This window comes from Anoplopoma fimbria, chromosome 12, assembly GCF_027596085.1.
Source record: "Anoplopoma fimbria isolate UVic2021 breed Golden Eagle Sablefish chromosome 12, Afim_UVic_2022, whole genome shotgun sequence".
NCBI lineage: Eukaryota > Metazoa > Chordata > Actinopteri > Perciformes > Anoplopomatidae > Anoplopoma > Anoplopoma fimbria.
The window spans coordinates 13,125,281-13,141,645 of record NC_072460.1 but is presented as its reverse complement, the minus strand read 5'-3'; the positions used below and the strand labels follow the sequence as shown (position 1 = coordinate 13,141,645).

The 16,365-nt window shown below is 41.8% G+C and overlaps 1 protein-coding gene across 2 annotated transcripts in view; it reads left to right on the top strand.

Annotated features, from left to right (window-relative positions):
* Positions 1-14,487: 14,487 nt before the first annotated feature.
* arhgef25a (Rho guanine nucleotide exchange factor (GEF) 25a) overlaps positions 14,488-16,365 on the top strand; it is a 30,837-nt gene continuing 28,959 nt past the window's right edge. For both annotated transcript variants that reach the window (XM_054608926.1, XM_054608925.1), the window contains exon 1: positions 14,488-14,970. In XM_054608926.1, coding sequence (XP_054464901.1) covers positions 14,865-14,970 — 106 coding nt within the window. In that variant the 5' untranslated portion in view covers positions 14,488-14,864. The remainder of the gene's footprint in view (positions 14,971-16,365) is intronic.

Here is a 16,365-nt window from a genome sequence, read left to right as displayed (position 1 = left end):
GTGTATTATGACATCCAAAGAGTTAAATTTTGGTCTCATCTGACCAGACTATATTCTCCCAGTATTTCACAGGCTTGTCTAAATGTTGTGCAGCAAACTTTAAACGAGCTTCAACATGCTTTTTCTTCAGCAATGGAGTCTTGCGTGGTGAGCGTGCATACAGGCCACGGCGGTTGAGTGCATTACTTATTGTTTTCTTTGAAACAATTGTACCTGCTAATTCCAGGTCTTTCTGAAGCTCTCCACAAGTGGTCCTTGGCTCTTGGACAACTCTTCTGATAATTCTTTTCACTCCTCTGTCAGAAATCTTGCGAGGAGCACCTGGTCGTGGCCGGTTTATGGTGAAATGATGTTCTTTCCACTTCCGGATTATGGCCCCAACAGTGCTCACTGGAACATTCAGAAGTTTAGAAATCCTTCTGTAACCAATGCCATCAGTATGTTTTGCAACAATAAGGTTGTGAAGGTCTTCAGAGAGCTCATGCCATCATGAGATGTTTCTTGTGTGACACCTTGGTAATGAGACACCTTTTTATAGGCCATCAGTTGGGACTGAACCAGCTGATATTAATTTGCACTGACAAGGGGCAGGATTGCTTTCTAATTATTGATAGATTTCAGCTGGTGTCTTGGCTTTCCATGCCTTTTTGCACCTCCCTTTCTTCATGTGTTCAATAATTTTTCCCTGTGTCATTCCATTTTATTACACATAACTTAATTTCTGAACTTATTTGTTTGGTTTTGGTTTTGGATTACTTGGGCTGTTACCAACATCTGGTGAAAATTTCATGTCAATAGCACCTTTAGAAATATATTTACTAAGAAAAATGGTGACGTGTTCAATACTTATTTTACCCGCTGTATCTGTTAAAGACATGACAAAGATTGTATTTGAGCCTCTAACAGAATTAGGTTCAATAAAACAAGAATTTCAGACCTTTCTGCATTCAGTAACAGACTGAAATATCAACAACTATTGGAAGGATTGGTGTGAACTTTTGTTCAGGCATTTGTAGTCTCCAGAGGATGAATCCTACTGACTTTTGGCGATACCATCTTGGCAATGGTTGTTTTGAAAGTAATATTTTGGCATATTTATGTTCCCCTTTGGATGAATTTTAATTTATTTGGTGACTTTTCATCTGGTTTCATCATCAAGCCAAAATTGTCATTTGTTAATACTTTGATTTATGACCAAAAACTTTCAGCGAAGCTAATGACACTCCCACCAGCCTCAGCTGTACTTTGTGTCTAGTGCTAATAAGAAAATGTTAGCATGCTAAATTGGGGAACATGGTAAAAATGATTCCTGTTTAAAGGTTCTCTATGCAGAATTAGTAACATTAATATAGAAGCAAATACTAATTTGCTCTATACAATGGAGTAATGTCTGTCTGAGCAGAGAATAAATCCCTCTGTGTGTGTTGCTATCAGTGTTTATCTGTGCTTTCTTTACATAGCCTGACCGGCTGTGCTTGCAGTTTAGTGCATGTGAGAGTATTGTTCCCCCCTTGCTAGTTAATGGAATTAGCAATGCGCTAATTCGGCGGTTACCACTGATGACACTGTCCCGAACCAATGGTGTCATCACGGAAGCATAGCTCCCACCCCCGGGTTTCCCCCCAGGTAAACACTGTTAGCTCTGTCAGCACTGTTGCTGTCTCCATGTTGAGAGCTGTGTGGAGGCAGTTGAAATGTTGTGAATTTACTCATTGTGTAAGATCACATGAGATTTTATGACCGTTCAGTCCTTCGACCATGTCTAGTGCACCCTCATGCCCTGATTCTCCTCAGATGCTTCCATCGGGGTTTCCCAGTATTCACCTGCATATTCCAGGCATAGCTGGACTTTGCATCACATGCTGCCTTTATTTTGATACCCTATTTGTATGGTTTGTTTGCTATATATTGTCTGAGGGATAACGCCCATGAAATGCAACCAGACGTTCATCCAGTTACGTGGGAGCCTGGATTGTAAAGAAAGGAAATCACGGGACGTACTTGTCCCATGAATCCTGTTTGTTGTTTGGCACGATGGGTATGACACAGAAGATAATGTCTTCAGAAACATGGTGGCTGGAAATATTTCCCCTTCAGCGCCATCACTCCGAAGGCTCACTGTTGCTTCGGTCTTTGACTTAGACACTCCCCCCAAAAGGGTCAACTCAACGTAGGCTTGCAAAAGGGTCATATGCAAGTATTTCCAACAGTCCTCATAAAGTGTTAGTAGGGAGAGGGACCATGATAACTTTTCATTTTTGGAAGGCGACATGACCACTCATGAAGGCCAAAAGAGAAGAGAATCTGAATTTTTATGTAGGACCTAACGTTAAAAATCTCTTAAGCTTGTGTTAACCACAAACCGTATTTCAGGCATCTAACCCTAACCCATTCAAAAAAAAAAACTTGACTTTGAAATGAGGGAACCAGAAGTGGATAAATATGAACTTATTTGCATGTTTTAGGACTCATTCATGCACCAGCTAAAAATAGCATTCTGCCAAAGCACAGCCTCATCAAGCAGCCAACTCTTTTGACCCTTTTGACTCTTTTTCTTCTTTTTTATATTGTTCATAACTGTGATGTCACAGTGTGCATTTTCAATAGTAATTCAATAATTCTCAAATTTGTCTAATTTGTGAATTCATTCACACAACTAAACTAAAATTACCTTTCAAGTAGCCAGAATCAAACACTACTGGTTTGATTAATCAGAAGCAGTTAAAGTGGTTGTGTAATGTGTGTGTGTGTGTGTGTGTGTGTGTGTTTTTGTGTGCAATCGGTGACAGTCTCTTAAATAGTTGAGCCTCATGGGCTGTGTATTTATACCTTATTTGGGGCTGCCCCGCTGCTCAAGAGTTCACACAATCCATGTGTTACTGCCTGAGACTTGGGCAAAGATGAAGAGCGACTGTAGGGTGCCAGGATAGTTCAAAGAAAGAGGAAGACATATAGAAAAGATTGAGTTAGTTTGAGATTGGGGAAAAAAATAGGTAGTGCCGACAAGGTGGAAAAATGAAAGACGAGAAGGAATGATGGAAGGAGGAGAGGTTTTGGGAAGGGGGGTGGTAATCCTCTATAGCCAATGAAGAACAAGAAAGGAGGATTTCAGGGTGGGTGATGTGCTCAGTTCTGAAGTCATGGCTCACCGTTACAGCATTCAGACAGAAGGACAGGAGAAGACCAACCTCTCAGAGAAATACCTCCACACTGTCTGGACTCCTTATTCAGAGCGGCGGCTGAGAAGACGACGGTTTACATTGCTGAAGAAGGCCCCAGAAAATCTTCAATCTGAGTTTCCAGGGGAAGCTAATATTTAGAGCACAAGGTGGATATTTTCACTGGACTAAGCCACAGTTAGAGACACCTCCAGTCAGCTTACCTGTGTTTGAATTGGGGCAGTTGAGAGAGGTGGTGAGGAGGAAAGAGCTCTGAGGCTCCTGTCCAGACGGAAACATGCCTCCCTCTTCCAAGATCAATTATTCATATGCATGAGGTTTCCTGTGTATCAGGCTAGAACAAGGCGGTCTGCGGTGACTCGGCTCCAAATTGTGGCACAGTGTGCAGAGAGACAAGAACTGAAGGAGCAGAAAACAAGAGAGGACAAGAGATATAAAGGACCCAGAGAGCCAAAGGGTCACAACAGCAGAGAATAATTTGAGGACAGTTTTGTTTGCCTTTCGGGGAGAATGAAGGCTCTACAGAAGAGTCAGGGACGCACTGACCAGATGTTGGGAGCCATGGCTGATGTGCTTACTTCCGTGGCCATGCCCAATCAACAGTGGGTGAGTTGTGGATCCGACTGTGTGTTTACTGGCTGTTTATATGAAAGCATAATGACACAAAGTCAAAAAGAAGGCACATATGGAGGTATTTTTCAGGGCTTGCAGAGCATGACGCCCAGCTTATCTGTGGCCCATATCATTACATACCAAGTTTATTTTGTGTCATCTCTATAATTTGGTCCGAAACCTAAAATGTCAAGACAGACAAGCAGAGAGAGGAGAGAGGAGAGAGAGAGAGAGAGAGAGAGAGAGAGAGAGAGAGAGAGAGAGAGAGAGAGAGAGTGAGAGAGGGTTGAAAGGATTGCTTGTCTCTGTTCACTGCTTAGGAGGAATCTTGGATGTTTTAGGAGAACAGGAAGCAGAGTAGTGGTGATTAAACCATCTGACCATAAACAAACTCATGCAGGTCTAGCGCCTTATTGCAATCCAGCAAATTGATTTCTCTCTTACTGTTCACCCTTTATCTGCCACTAAAACAAAAGGGTCTACATTACAGGTGATCTGGTTTCCTGAAGTAATGTGTTTTCTGGTTAGTTTGAAGAAACTGTGGCAGCTGAATCAATTTTCAATCTAAAATATAAACATAATTACTGCTATCTTTCTCTTCAAATGCAGTTCTACAAAAACAATATGGAGTCTGACGTTAGCATTTAATGAACTTGATTAAATGACAGTGTGTAGGTTTTGTCACAACATCTGAAAATTCAAACATACAGAGGTCAGAGTGCACTAAAATATCTAAATGGGTATCTTTTTGAAACCCGGCTTTCTCTTTGAAAAATGTTTATCTTGATATATAATTCCCTTACTGGCAGAGAGTGGTAAAAAACACAAGTGATTATAATCTCCCTCCATCCCTGCAGAGGACTGATAACTGCCTCTATTAACTTCTACTCCGGTGCTGCTTAAATAGAATGAAACTGCTGTCTGAGAAACAGTTCTTATCCAAGCTCTGAGGCAGAAGTTGGACCTCAACGATTTCTATTGCATTCTTGCTCAGTGTGTAATGGAGAAAATGATGAAAAAGATGCAGGGAATAGTGGAAAAACACAGCCACTGTTATAATGTTTTGTGGTTATGTGACCATAAGCACGCTGTACAATCTTAACATCACTTCCTCCTTGAGAGGGCTCCACCGCTGACAAAGGCATCTCTGTGTGTAGCTTTCAGAGGGGGTTGAGGCGGACCTCCCATCAAGCGAGGAGGAGAAGGGGCCTGTGCAGGGCCAGTGGGAACCAGAGGGGCTGGAGTGGGAGCAGCAGGCCACTACTACAGAAAACCCAGAACAGAGAGAAAGAACAGGTAAGACCTGAAAGGGCTGCGCTGAGCGTGACAGACCGTTTTGTGACCTCAAACCCACAATGCTAGTCCAAACATCGGCCCTCACCAAACCAGTCAGCTTAGAGACTCACCGAAACACAAACTTCCAAACTCAGCTTTGATTCTTTGTGTGCAACGTCTCAGATTTCTGTGCAGTGACAGCGTCTGAAACCGCCTGCTCAGCCACCTAATCAATCTCATGAAAACTCCTTGCTGCAGTCGGTTTTGCTGTTGAGATAAATGCAGTGAGGATTTCTTGATAAAAAAACAAACTTGAATCATAAATGTGTTTGATCCATGTGAGCTGCCCAGGCCCTTCAGTTTCAGCTCAGGCTGCTCCTGCATGTTAACCATATGCGAATTCAGGATAAAAACAGGCCTGAGTCTCATCAGCCATATCTGATGGTGGTTATTAGGCAGTAATAACTTCAGGAAAAGTTTTAGATTGGAGTCACCTGAGTGCTGGTAGTTACTCTTATTAAACTCCACCCTCTGTATCCTCTATTAGCACTGATAGCACTAAATTGCTTTCCTGTAATTTGCCATACATAAGTATGTTTGAGAGCAAAAGAGTTCTTGTGTGTATACAAATGCAACACTTTCCAGATGGGACACGAAAACATGTTCAGCTGAACTCCCTTCCCCATCCTGCCCCAACGCTGTTGGCTGCAATGGATTTTGCTGTGAATTTTGCTGTGAAACACATTGCTATTTTCCTTGAGTGGAATTGAACAAAAGGATCTTTGTAGCTGGATCTGCGTTTGGGTTGGAGGGAGTGTGTGTGTGTGTATGTATGGGGGGTTTGGTGGCCAGTACCATGTGGCTGGATCACAAACTGTGGAGAGTACATGGCGTACAGAAGGGCGTGAGTGAGGCCAGAGGAAGCTGTCAGCGATGGTTATCTGTAATGGTCTTTCTCAGATGGGGTTTGCTGTTGAGGTTGTGCAAAATATTATTTTGGTGCACAGCTCAGCGCTCAGAAAAGCCCAAAAGTAAAGAAATGCATTACTCAGGGCCATGTAGAAGGATGATGACCAAAAGGGAGATCGTTTTTTTCTATTCCCAGACTAGCTCCTTTGCTCAATTGTTTTTGTATAGCCCAATTTCCCCCGGATGGAAATTGGATGGAAAATCAATGAAGCACAAGGTGGAAAAAACATCTGAACCATATCAACAAGATACAGACGTTGTCTTAGCACAGAGTAGTGCTGGACGAGAAGTGTTTTAATTCATTGGTTGTCCGTATAATTGAACCGTGACAAAATTCCAATGATGTACTATTATGGTTCATGATTTCATTGTTATAAAGAACAGATTTCATTAATAATAGCTTTTCAAATGAGCTTTTCACATGAAATTCATTGCAGTTTGTAGTCTTCAACATGTTGAACATGTGAGACATGTGATAACGTTTAGCTATGGCTTGACTGACAGAGGTCATGGAGTTGTTTCCATCCCTATCTGTGTCAGTGAAAGAGAAAGGGAAAGAGGATAGGCCCCTCCTTTCTTCAAAGATGTGCTTCATGGGGCAATAAGGGCCATCTGTTATATGTTAGACACAACATGCCAGCTAGTGGCTTCCTAAGAATCACAGGACAGTGCTAACCTCCACGAATTCAGATCCCTTTTCCCCATTTCTCAATTACTTTGCTCTTCTTCCCTCCTCTTTGTAGTGAAACTTACTTTAACAGTTTGCCCCCCCTAAACATCTTCATGTTTCCTTCCACTTTCCCTTTTGTTCTCAATCATTATGTATATCTTTTATTTTTCCTTAAAGCAATGTGTTTAACTGTGGTATTTTAAACCTGGCTTCCCCTCCAAGTACACAGAGCTGCTGATCATATTTCTCTCAAATCTGTCTCTTGGCTCTTCAAACTCCCACCAGCTATATAGCTCATGCTCTCACTCTCCCCAGACAATGTGTCTGCAGCGACTGTTTCATAACACCGATCAGTGATAGATGGCTATGTTTGTCCAAACTCTTTTACGATGTTGTCATTTTCAAGGTAAAATGCATGAAGCCACATCAACAGGAAACTGCACTGAACCAGTAAGAATAACAGTGTAGTATTTGACCCATAACTGCATGCACACATTGCTCATGTGTACAGACACACACACTATGCACATCTCTTTTTTTGCTTTTGGGCTAATTTTCACATGCTTATTATAAGTGTAAGAAAAGTTATGCCATTGAATTGTGTTATTTTAAGGAAACATGATATTCTGTTAGAATGGGAAAATAATGAGAAACACTTACAACATACTCTCTTAGCAACAAAGTCCTCACAGTCAATGCACACAAATACAGTGTTTTATTATTACAATTTAATTTTTTCTACAAAGAAATTCCTGAAATTGGAATTTTGGATTTGATATACTAGGATCAAAACATACATTTGTTGAGTCTTTAAGTGTACTTCTAATATTCAAAAGTCAATAAAAAGTCAATAGTCACTTTTCCTGTCTTCTGATGAAAAGCAGACCCATGGAACTTGGTTATGGTTATGAGCACCTCACTTGAGTGCAAATGAAATTGCATCATTCACCATATTCATGAGTAGATGCTAGTTAAACTATGTGGAAAATGCATGCCCTTGTCCATATCGGGTTCCCATGAGAGGCTGGGAGAGTGTGCCATCCAAGGAGGAGTGCTGATCCCAGAGGACCCTGGGACTGAACTGTGTATGTGACCTTAAATGGGCAGCGATCAACCTGAAGCTGCATCATATTGTGTTGTAAGGGCCAGAAACTAGACGGCATTACCTCACACGGGTGGATGGTGTAATTGTGTTTATTTTCATGTTTATAATATCTCACATCGCTTCTATTGTAATGCAAAAAATATATAAATTAGACCTACCTGCATAAATAGCAAATTTTTCCCATGTGTATAATGGCCTATAAATTGTTAGATACGACTGTTATACCGTTTTCATATGTATTTGAAAAGCTCTCAGAGTACTGTGTGTGTTTGGGATGCCAAGATAGTTTGATATTCAATGTCTGTTTTGCAATGTACCTCTAATGTTGCTATAAACATTGGACGGAGAACAGTCCTGATTCTGTTATCTTCACCTTTGACCTATAGATCTGACCCTTTTTTTAAAAGTGTTCTTGCGAAATAATGGCCATTTACATGTATATGTGGACTTCTTACCACATGGATTCAATTTGCCTTGGCAATGCTGATCAAGTTCCTTAGCTTTCTGTTGAGTCACAACAACTGACTTTTTGGCCACTTGGCAGGGGGAACAGCTGCTTATTTACACATCCAGCAGTTACAGAGCAACATTATCAATCATGTGGAGTCGTGTTTGTGAACAATAAGCAGATAGTCCAATATTCACTCTGTTTTAGCTCTGTTCTAGTCCCTACCAACTCCTGAGGGAAATATCTGGTACTTTAGTTGCTAGTCTCTATCTTTGCCTGTCTGCTGTTTGGTGCTGAGCAGGTGTGTTGGTTTCTTAGAGCGTTTTGCTGAATACAGCTGCCTGTTGTGCCCTAAAACTACACTTTAAGAGTGGTCTTGATAGACTGGACAGTTAAACAATATGCTGTACAGCTGAGAGGAACTCTAGATGTGGGTGATCATTTTCTGCAGGTACATCACAATAGGCAACCCCTTCACATTGATGCATCTTTAAATCGTTAAGGACCACAGGTTTATCATAAGCAACACATGTGTGAGTGGCCTCCCCTCTGTGATATGACTGTGAAGCAGTGTCAAAAACTAAAACATGTGAATCACGTTTTACATAAATAATTGGGTTAAAATAATTAAATGTGTGTATTTTCTGTAGTTAAATTGTGGAAGTTCATGTTGTGTTTCAGCGAAGTGGGTCAGACAGGTCTAGCTGGAAGGCTTAGAGCTGGGCAGGACACCTCACAGGTCACTGCTCTGCAGAACAGCTGGCATTTAGACTACAGACTGACCAGGAAGGAAGGAGGCATAAACACAGTGTTACAGGCATGTATCTGCAGACATACATGTATATATATACATCACTGTGCTCTCAAATGTGCCGAATACAACCAGGAAGCCGATTTGCAATTTTATCAGTTTTTAGTGGATTTACAGCATGATTCAGACTTCACTTCATTATAGCAGAAACACTATCTCTAAGACTCTTTTTCCAGCAGAAAATCTCTTTCCCTTGACAGAAAACCTCTGGTCTCAGTAATTATTAATCAAAGATAAAGCAGCAGTGATTCTCCATTTGTGGTCCCTGGGTTTGCTTTTGTTTAATTAACATTTTCTCCTTTGGGTGGCGTTTCAGCTCAGATCTAAGCCTTTAAAGCAGGCAGCAGCAGTCCCACAGTCTCAGTGCTAGCATTGCTACTTCTGGAGCAAGGTTCACAGAGATAAAGAGAGGGAGGGAGGCTGGGGGTCAGGTAGAGAAGGAGAAATCTGACAACGTTTAGATTAAGTAACACTGTGGTTTTCTGGAAAAAGAGGAGCTGGATGGGGAAAGGAGTATGTGTTTATGTGAATGTACAAAGTGTGTTTGTGTGTATGTTTGTAATTGTGGGTGGTACGTGAGTATCGTGAATATTTTGAAAAACAAGTCTCCACGGGTGGTGTAACTCCCCTTTGAGTAGTGCAGAGCTCCTGCTCACTGCATGCTGAGGTACTGAGTGGTAATAATGGTCAAGTACACACACACACACAAATGCATGCACAAACACAGAGCAACCCACTTGTCAGTTTCCCTGGTGCATGCCAGCAGTGTTGTTTAGTCTAATTAGATAAAAACAGCAGACCAGCAGCAGCAGCAGCATAGAAGAGAACAGGACAGTTGAAGTACTCTGTGACTTCTGCTCCATGATGGGACCTCGGCCAAAAAGGCAAAACCTGCCTCTAACACCGGCTTGTCCAGACTGCCAGTTTGCCTTAATTGGCGCTCAGCTGAGAGACGATAGGAGAAAGAAAAAGAGAGAGGAATTAAGGGAGGAAAAAGCGAGGGAGAGGGAGGAAGGAAAATCTAAGTGAAGCATATTTTGGCAGGATTTCAGCTGGCTGATGGGGTGAGGAGAGGCTAATGTCAGTGGGGGGTTGGGGAGCACACTGCGAAAAAGCAACTGCATATCTGCTGGACTGAGACTTTCTGTAGCTATTACTATGCATGCTTATGTAATATCAATTTGGTGTATTTGCGTGTTCCTTGTGCAGTTCAAGTGTGTGCGCATTAATAGTGTACATTATGAAAGCGTTTCCTGTACAGGATGTATTTTGTTTGCAATATCTGTATTCCAGAAAAAACACTATTAGAACATGAGCAATTGTGCAAAACATTGTGTTCATTTACATGAGCTGATTAGCTTATTCATAAATCATACTCAAGATTCCTCTCTGAACACGCCTCCTAAATGTGACTGACTGTCTCCCACAAAGAGTGTAAAGACGATACATTCTCCCTGTTTCGCTGGCTTGGTTCAAACAAAAACACACACATCCATCTACAGGCGAGCTTCTCTTTAGACAAGCTTTAAATCCAGTCCGGTGTGATCGTACATTTCTGGATTTTGTTCATCCTCTATCACTGTCGCAGTCCGGGTCTCTCTCTCAATGTCTGCACAGGCATATGTGTGTGGATGAATCATCTTTAGTGTGTCTCGTGTGGGAAATGGGAGAGAGAGAAGGAAGGAGTGAGGGAGAAAAGATAAAAGGAGAGAGATGAATGGGTGTTAATGCAAGCCTCACCTCACATCCCCCGCTCCCCTCTGCAAGCCAGGGGAGGAACATTTTTTCCATATTTTTTGTTAACATTCAGGGCTTCGTACATGTCTCCTAGGCCAATTTGGGTGTTCACTTATTCAAAGGTTTGATTTCACACTGAGAAAGGGATACTGTATGGGTTGAACGTTTCATCTATGAAAGTAGAATAAAACAAAATGTTCATGTTTTCGGGGAGCTTTGAAGAGGTGCTGCCAAGTAAGTGGACCAACCAATCAACCTTATGCAACAAGTACAAATGCCCCCTACTGGGTACCTTGTAGAAACACACCATCCTTCAACTTAAAGAGCACATGAAAAGATTTCCCTGCATTCACTTCATGAATTTTGTATGCATCTCAAGAGAAGTGTATTCTTCATTATCTCTCTGCTGGGTAGTCTGTGTTTGTGTAAAGCGCAGGCAGCGTTCCCTCAATTTGTAATGCTTTGCCCTCGGATTCTAGTCTTGCTGTCTTCGTTTTATCGTGTTGCTTTTAAACCCTCTGTTCTGCTGTCAAATCCATTGTTTCTCCACCCTTTTTGAATTGTGCTCCTATCCCTAGACAGTATGCGGCAGCCAAATCGGCATCAGACAATTGGAGACATTCAGATGTACTGTTCAATATTCCTCTGGTGAATTGACCCTTCAATCACAGTCGCTTAAGGCATCCATTATAAGCAAAAGAAAGGGAAAGATGGAGGAAGGCCAGGAGGAGGAAGTGGGGGGTTGTGATCTATCTATATCTCTGCAGAGTGCAAGCGTTGCATGTGGAAAACCAGCATGCTGTCTGAACCTTAGAATAGATGATATATCTATCACTGTTGGGTTTCTCTCACTTGTGAAAAACTTTCTTCTTTTACATGCTATAGTTTCTTTAGTCAGCCCTGTGTACTTGTGAGTGACGGTGAGAGAGTTAAGTCTAATGCCACTGAGTGTGTGTGTTTACCCTACTTGTGTGGGTAATGGGTGAGGCAGCCAGGCTTCTTTGTTTACCCTCACAGCCTTCTGTAGATGACAGAAACATCCTGACAGCAATCTGCCACCACCCTGTCACTGTGCAGATGGATGCTGGAGACACAGCACTACCTACCGTTGAAGTACTTGACGATGCACCTCAGGGATGTGCATGCTTGTGCATATCCGTGCACGTTGGTCCGATACTCAGCCTTCTCTTGTTTCCGTCGATGCCACCAAAGAAGAACCTGAGTGGGTGCTCATCTTTGTTGCAGTAACCAGGTGGTGATTTCCATGCAGTCGGATTGTAGCTTGTGTGAAGGAAGCATGGCGTGACGAGTGCTGCAAAAGTAGGATGAGATCACACACTGAGTCATAAACTCAGCAGCTCCAGGCCAAAGGATGATGTGTGTTGGTCAGAAAATAATTGGTTGGGTCTAAGAATTTGCAGCATTTCATAGTTGCATCATCACTAACCTCTTTCATCTTCCTGCCTCTGTTGGTTATGTCCTATGCTGACATGTCAACAGTCTCATCTGTAAGAAAGGCTTATACGTCATCATGTAATGCATAATGTGCTATGATGTAAAGTACACATTTAAATGGAATGTTGCAATGTTAGCAATTACACGACCTCAGCAGCTTCCAGGTTGAACGTAATCATGACGTAGATAATGGAAATCTTTATGAAGAAGATGGATTGGATGTGTTTGTGTGTGGATACTGATACAGTCTTGTGTTTTCACCTTGACTCACACAACCCCTCCATGAGATATGCACACTCATGTCGCTCTGTCTATTCAGCCTTAGACACATATGCACACATATGTGTGTTGTGTCAGATTAGGACTGCACAATTAATGGAATATTAATCATGAACACGATGTTGGCTTCCCACAAATAAATTAACATGATCAACTTTGATAATGACTTTTAAAAAGCCTGCTCCACTCCGAAAACTCTGTGGCATATCAAATCAAGCGCTTCCTTAACTAAAAAACATCAACCAGGGGTTGATCGTGATGTTTTGGTTCCTGTTTGGGGAGCTGTCACACTGCTGCCACTCACACTACAAAACTTAACCAAATGTTGTGACTGCAGTCAACAGTAAAAGAGTAATATACTGTATATTACTCGTTTGACAGAGAGCAGACATGCAAAACTAAAATTCACTGAATTCAGGTAAAAAATAACGTTATTTTTGGTCTTATTTGATGCAAACATTTATTAACTAGCAGGAATATAGTTAACTTCCACGGCAGTGGGATACACTATCATATCACATGAAGATCCATCTTCATGGGGCTTCAAGTAATAAACAAAATGTTTGTCTCATAAGTCAGCGCACGGACCAATCACTGTCCTGTGAAGAGCTTCTGGTAGCTATGGCCGTAGCTTAGGTGTGTGCGAGACGACATGGAGAGGCGACTCGGTCTGAACAAAAAACCTACTGCAGAGGTTAGCGTAGATGCCGCTAAAGAATCAGTTATATCAACGACGGAAAATATGTCCCTTCTCCCAACTGGCTTCTGTAAGAGTTTGATTGACGGACGGTTCATCCAATCTCCTGCTAAGTATTTTTTTAAAGTCCTTTCTAAACAGTTTACAATGACTGCTTCTCAGATGGTACTATGTAAATAGAAATCTGGTGGGTCAGGTTAGTATTGGAGCCTAGCAACATGTGAAAGGGAAAGCAGAGCTATGTTTAAATTTCGGGGTAAAGGGTTTAGCACAATTTTTTTAGTTGTTTCTAGGAGATGCGCTAAGGACCTGTCTTTTTTCGATGCAAAGATCTGTACTTTTGTTTTTTACTGGTACACCATTAAACCTACCATATTGACCATAGTTGGAAGAGCAGGCCTTCGTTGTTGGTAATAATAATAAGTAATGGGTTAACATAGTTTTTTAATCAACATTATAAAGTACCTTGATGTTTCAAACCAAAACTAATATTACCATGCTGTTGTTAAAAGTTTAAATTTCCATAAAATTGACTGTATTATGATAAATATTGATATTACGATTTAAAGTTACAAATCTTGATTGAAGATTTTATCTCCCAGTAAGCCTGGGATCCCTTAAGTCTATGCGTTTCTTTGGTCAGACTTCCCACGATATACTGTAATGAATTGTCAGGCTAAATGAGGCATGTGATGGCTAAATGCACACATGCACACACAAGAATGCCAGCATTGTGAAATTTGAGAAGTCATTATTGAAGCTGTCCCTGTAAGGAAAGCCCTCTATGATCTATGAAGTAAACATTCACACTTAAACTGTCAGTTGAACACACTTATAGACGCCTTACTGGGAAACACATGACACCTTCAATCCAACATGGCCTCTCTTCTATAAATAGCATTATGCATCCTTACAGAGTTACTATTTCAAGGAGCGCTAGATTTCCACTAGAGAGTGTGGCATTTTCCTCTGGTCTCGGAGTTGGATAGCTTGGGACAGTGGGTACGCAGGGAAATAGAAGAAAACCAGCTGAGAAAGAGAAACAGAAGGACAGTAAGAGAGAAAATATGGGGAGTGGGAACCTTATCCTGGAATAGCAGCAACTAGAGCTGCAGACTCCACCCTTCTCACCCCTCCCCTTACTCTCTCTCTCTCTCTCTCTCCCTCCTATCTCTCTCTCTCTCTCCCTCTCTGAAGCAGTCTCCTACTCTGTCATTTGACCAGGCAGTTCACAGAGGCGAGAGCTCAGCACCAAAAAGAAAACAGAGAGAAAAAGACAGACATAGGGAAGGGAAGCACATCCAATATAACGATAAGCTTGCTGGAATGTTTCCTTGGCTGTTTATCACCGTCTGAAAAAACCCTGTGAGTGTGGATTTTTTTTCTTGGCTGCTGCTTTTGTGGACTCTTTCTCTTCTTCTCGGCCTGGATGTGGACTTTAAGTCTGTCTGCGGTCAACTGAGGAGAAAGATCAACTGAACTTTGGGGATTTACACTTTGAGGAGTAAACTTCTTCTTGTAAGGACGAAAGAGGGAGACTTAAGAGACAGAGAGAGAGAAAGAGACAGGGGGAGGGGGGGAAGAGAGGGTGCCGGGCCATGCCCACCTCTGCTCATGGTTCAACAGCATGAAAGGGGGCCACCATCACCATCGCCACCACCGAGGCTGTGGCTGCCAACACTTGTTCCGTAAAGTCCTGGTCAAGTGTGGCTGCTGCTATGCCCGAGTCAGAGGTCAGTGTCAAACACTAACAAATGCAAACACACCGACTCATACATAGTTGGTCTAAGTTTCTTTGCCCTTTTAAGTTGATGCTGTACTTTAAAAATGTGTTGGAGAGTCTGTTTTTGTGTGAGAGTTTTTGTGTGTGTTTTTGTTGATCATTCTGAACTGAAGAGACTCCTCTGCATTTGATACCGCTACATTCCCTCGCTGATTTTCCTCCACGTTTTCTTTCATGTCCACCCACCTCTCCCTTATCTCTCCCTCCATTCCTGCAAGCGTATGCTAATGGTTTAAGTGTAAGCTTCGATCCTCTCGCCTGCTCTCTCCGCCTCCAGCTAAAGCAACAGATGTGTGCCACATACACATCAGAGCTGGCGGAAAAAATAAAGTCCTTTTCTTACAGATGAATACACAGTGAGGATAAGGAAAGGGAAAGAGGACATGCATCATACATTCTTCCATTTAAAATAGAGCGCAAGAGAGAGAGAGAGAGAGTGTGTGTGTGATTTGGAAAGTGACGGTCCTCATTATGATGAGTGTGTGTCAGTCTGGTTTGTGCAGCCCATGGATTGATGAAACCCCAAATAGTGGGAGCTGAACAAAACAGCAGTGATCTCCCCTTTATATCTATATCTATATCTATATCTATATCTATATCTATATCTATATCTATATCTTATCAGTCTTATTTATCTCTCAGCAGCAGCCCATAAAAATAGTAAAGCAGCAGGGGGCATGATATGTTATTACAACATGGCTGGAGTTCATACAAAATTCAAGACCCTTTGTAACATCTATCTGAGAGCAGGAATAAATAGAAATGCTTGTGCATAAACACACACAGCCTCTTGTCACAGTGGCTCGGAAGTTAAAACAACAACAGTGATCAATTCCACAATTTGAGTTTATGCTGTGTTACCATGCTGTGTGTTAGTTACCTTTTTACAGGCCTACATCAAAGGGATAAACAGTGGACCCACCCGCTGAGGCCCTGCACATGGGGTGGGGGTCTTTTCATATTATTGGCCAGCGTTGTTGGATACATACCTCAGATTCCTTCAGTTTAATCTCTTATGTAATGGATATTCTCCCTTTCCATAGCCTGCAGCTCCCCTCTGCACCTCTACAATGTGATCATAGCAAATACACACACACTTAGATCATGATATATAAACATGTGGGGGATCGGAAGAATGAAACATTTCAGGCTATTAAAGGAAATCTCAGTAAACATACAGTAAGATTATCCTTTAACATCCCAGTAGTCTTTGGATTTAACGTATCAGTGGGTTGTTTTGGATCCAACATGTCAAGATGAGATGTTTTTACATTTTACAGTTAGAAGCAGAAAACCTCTTGATCTAATTTTACAATCTAAGTAGAGGAGGAATATGAGAGTTCTA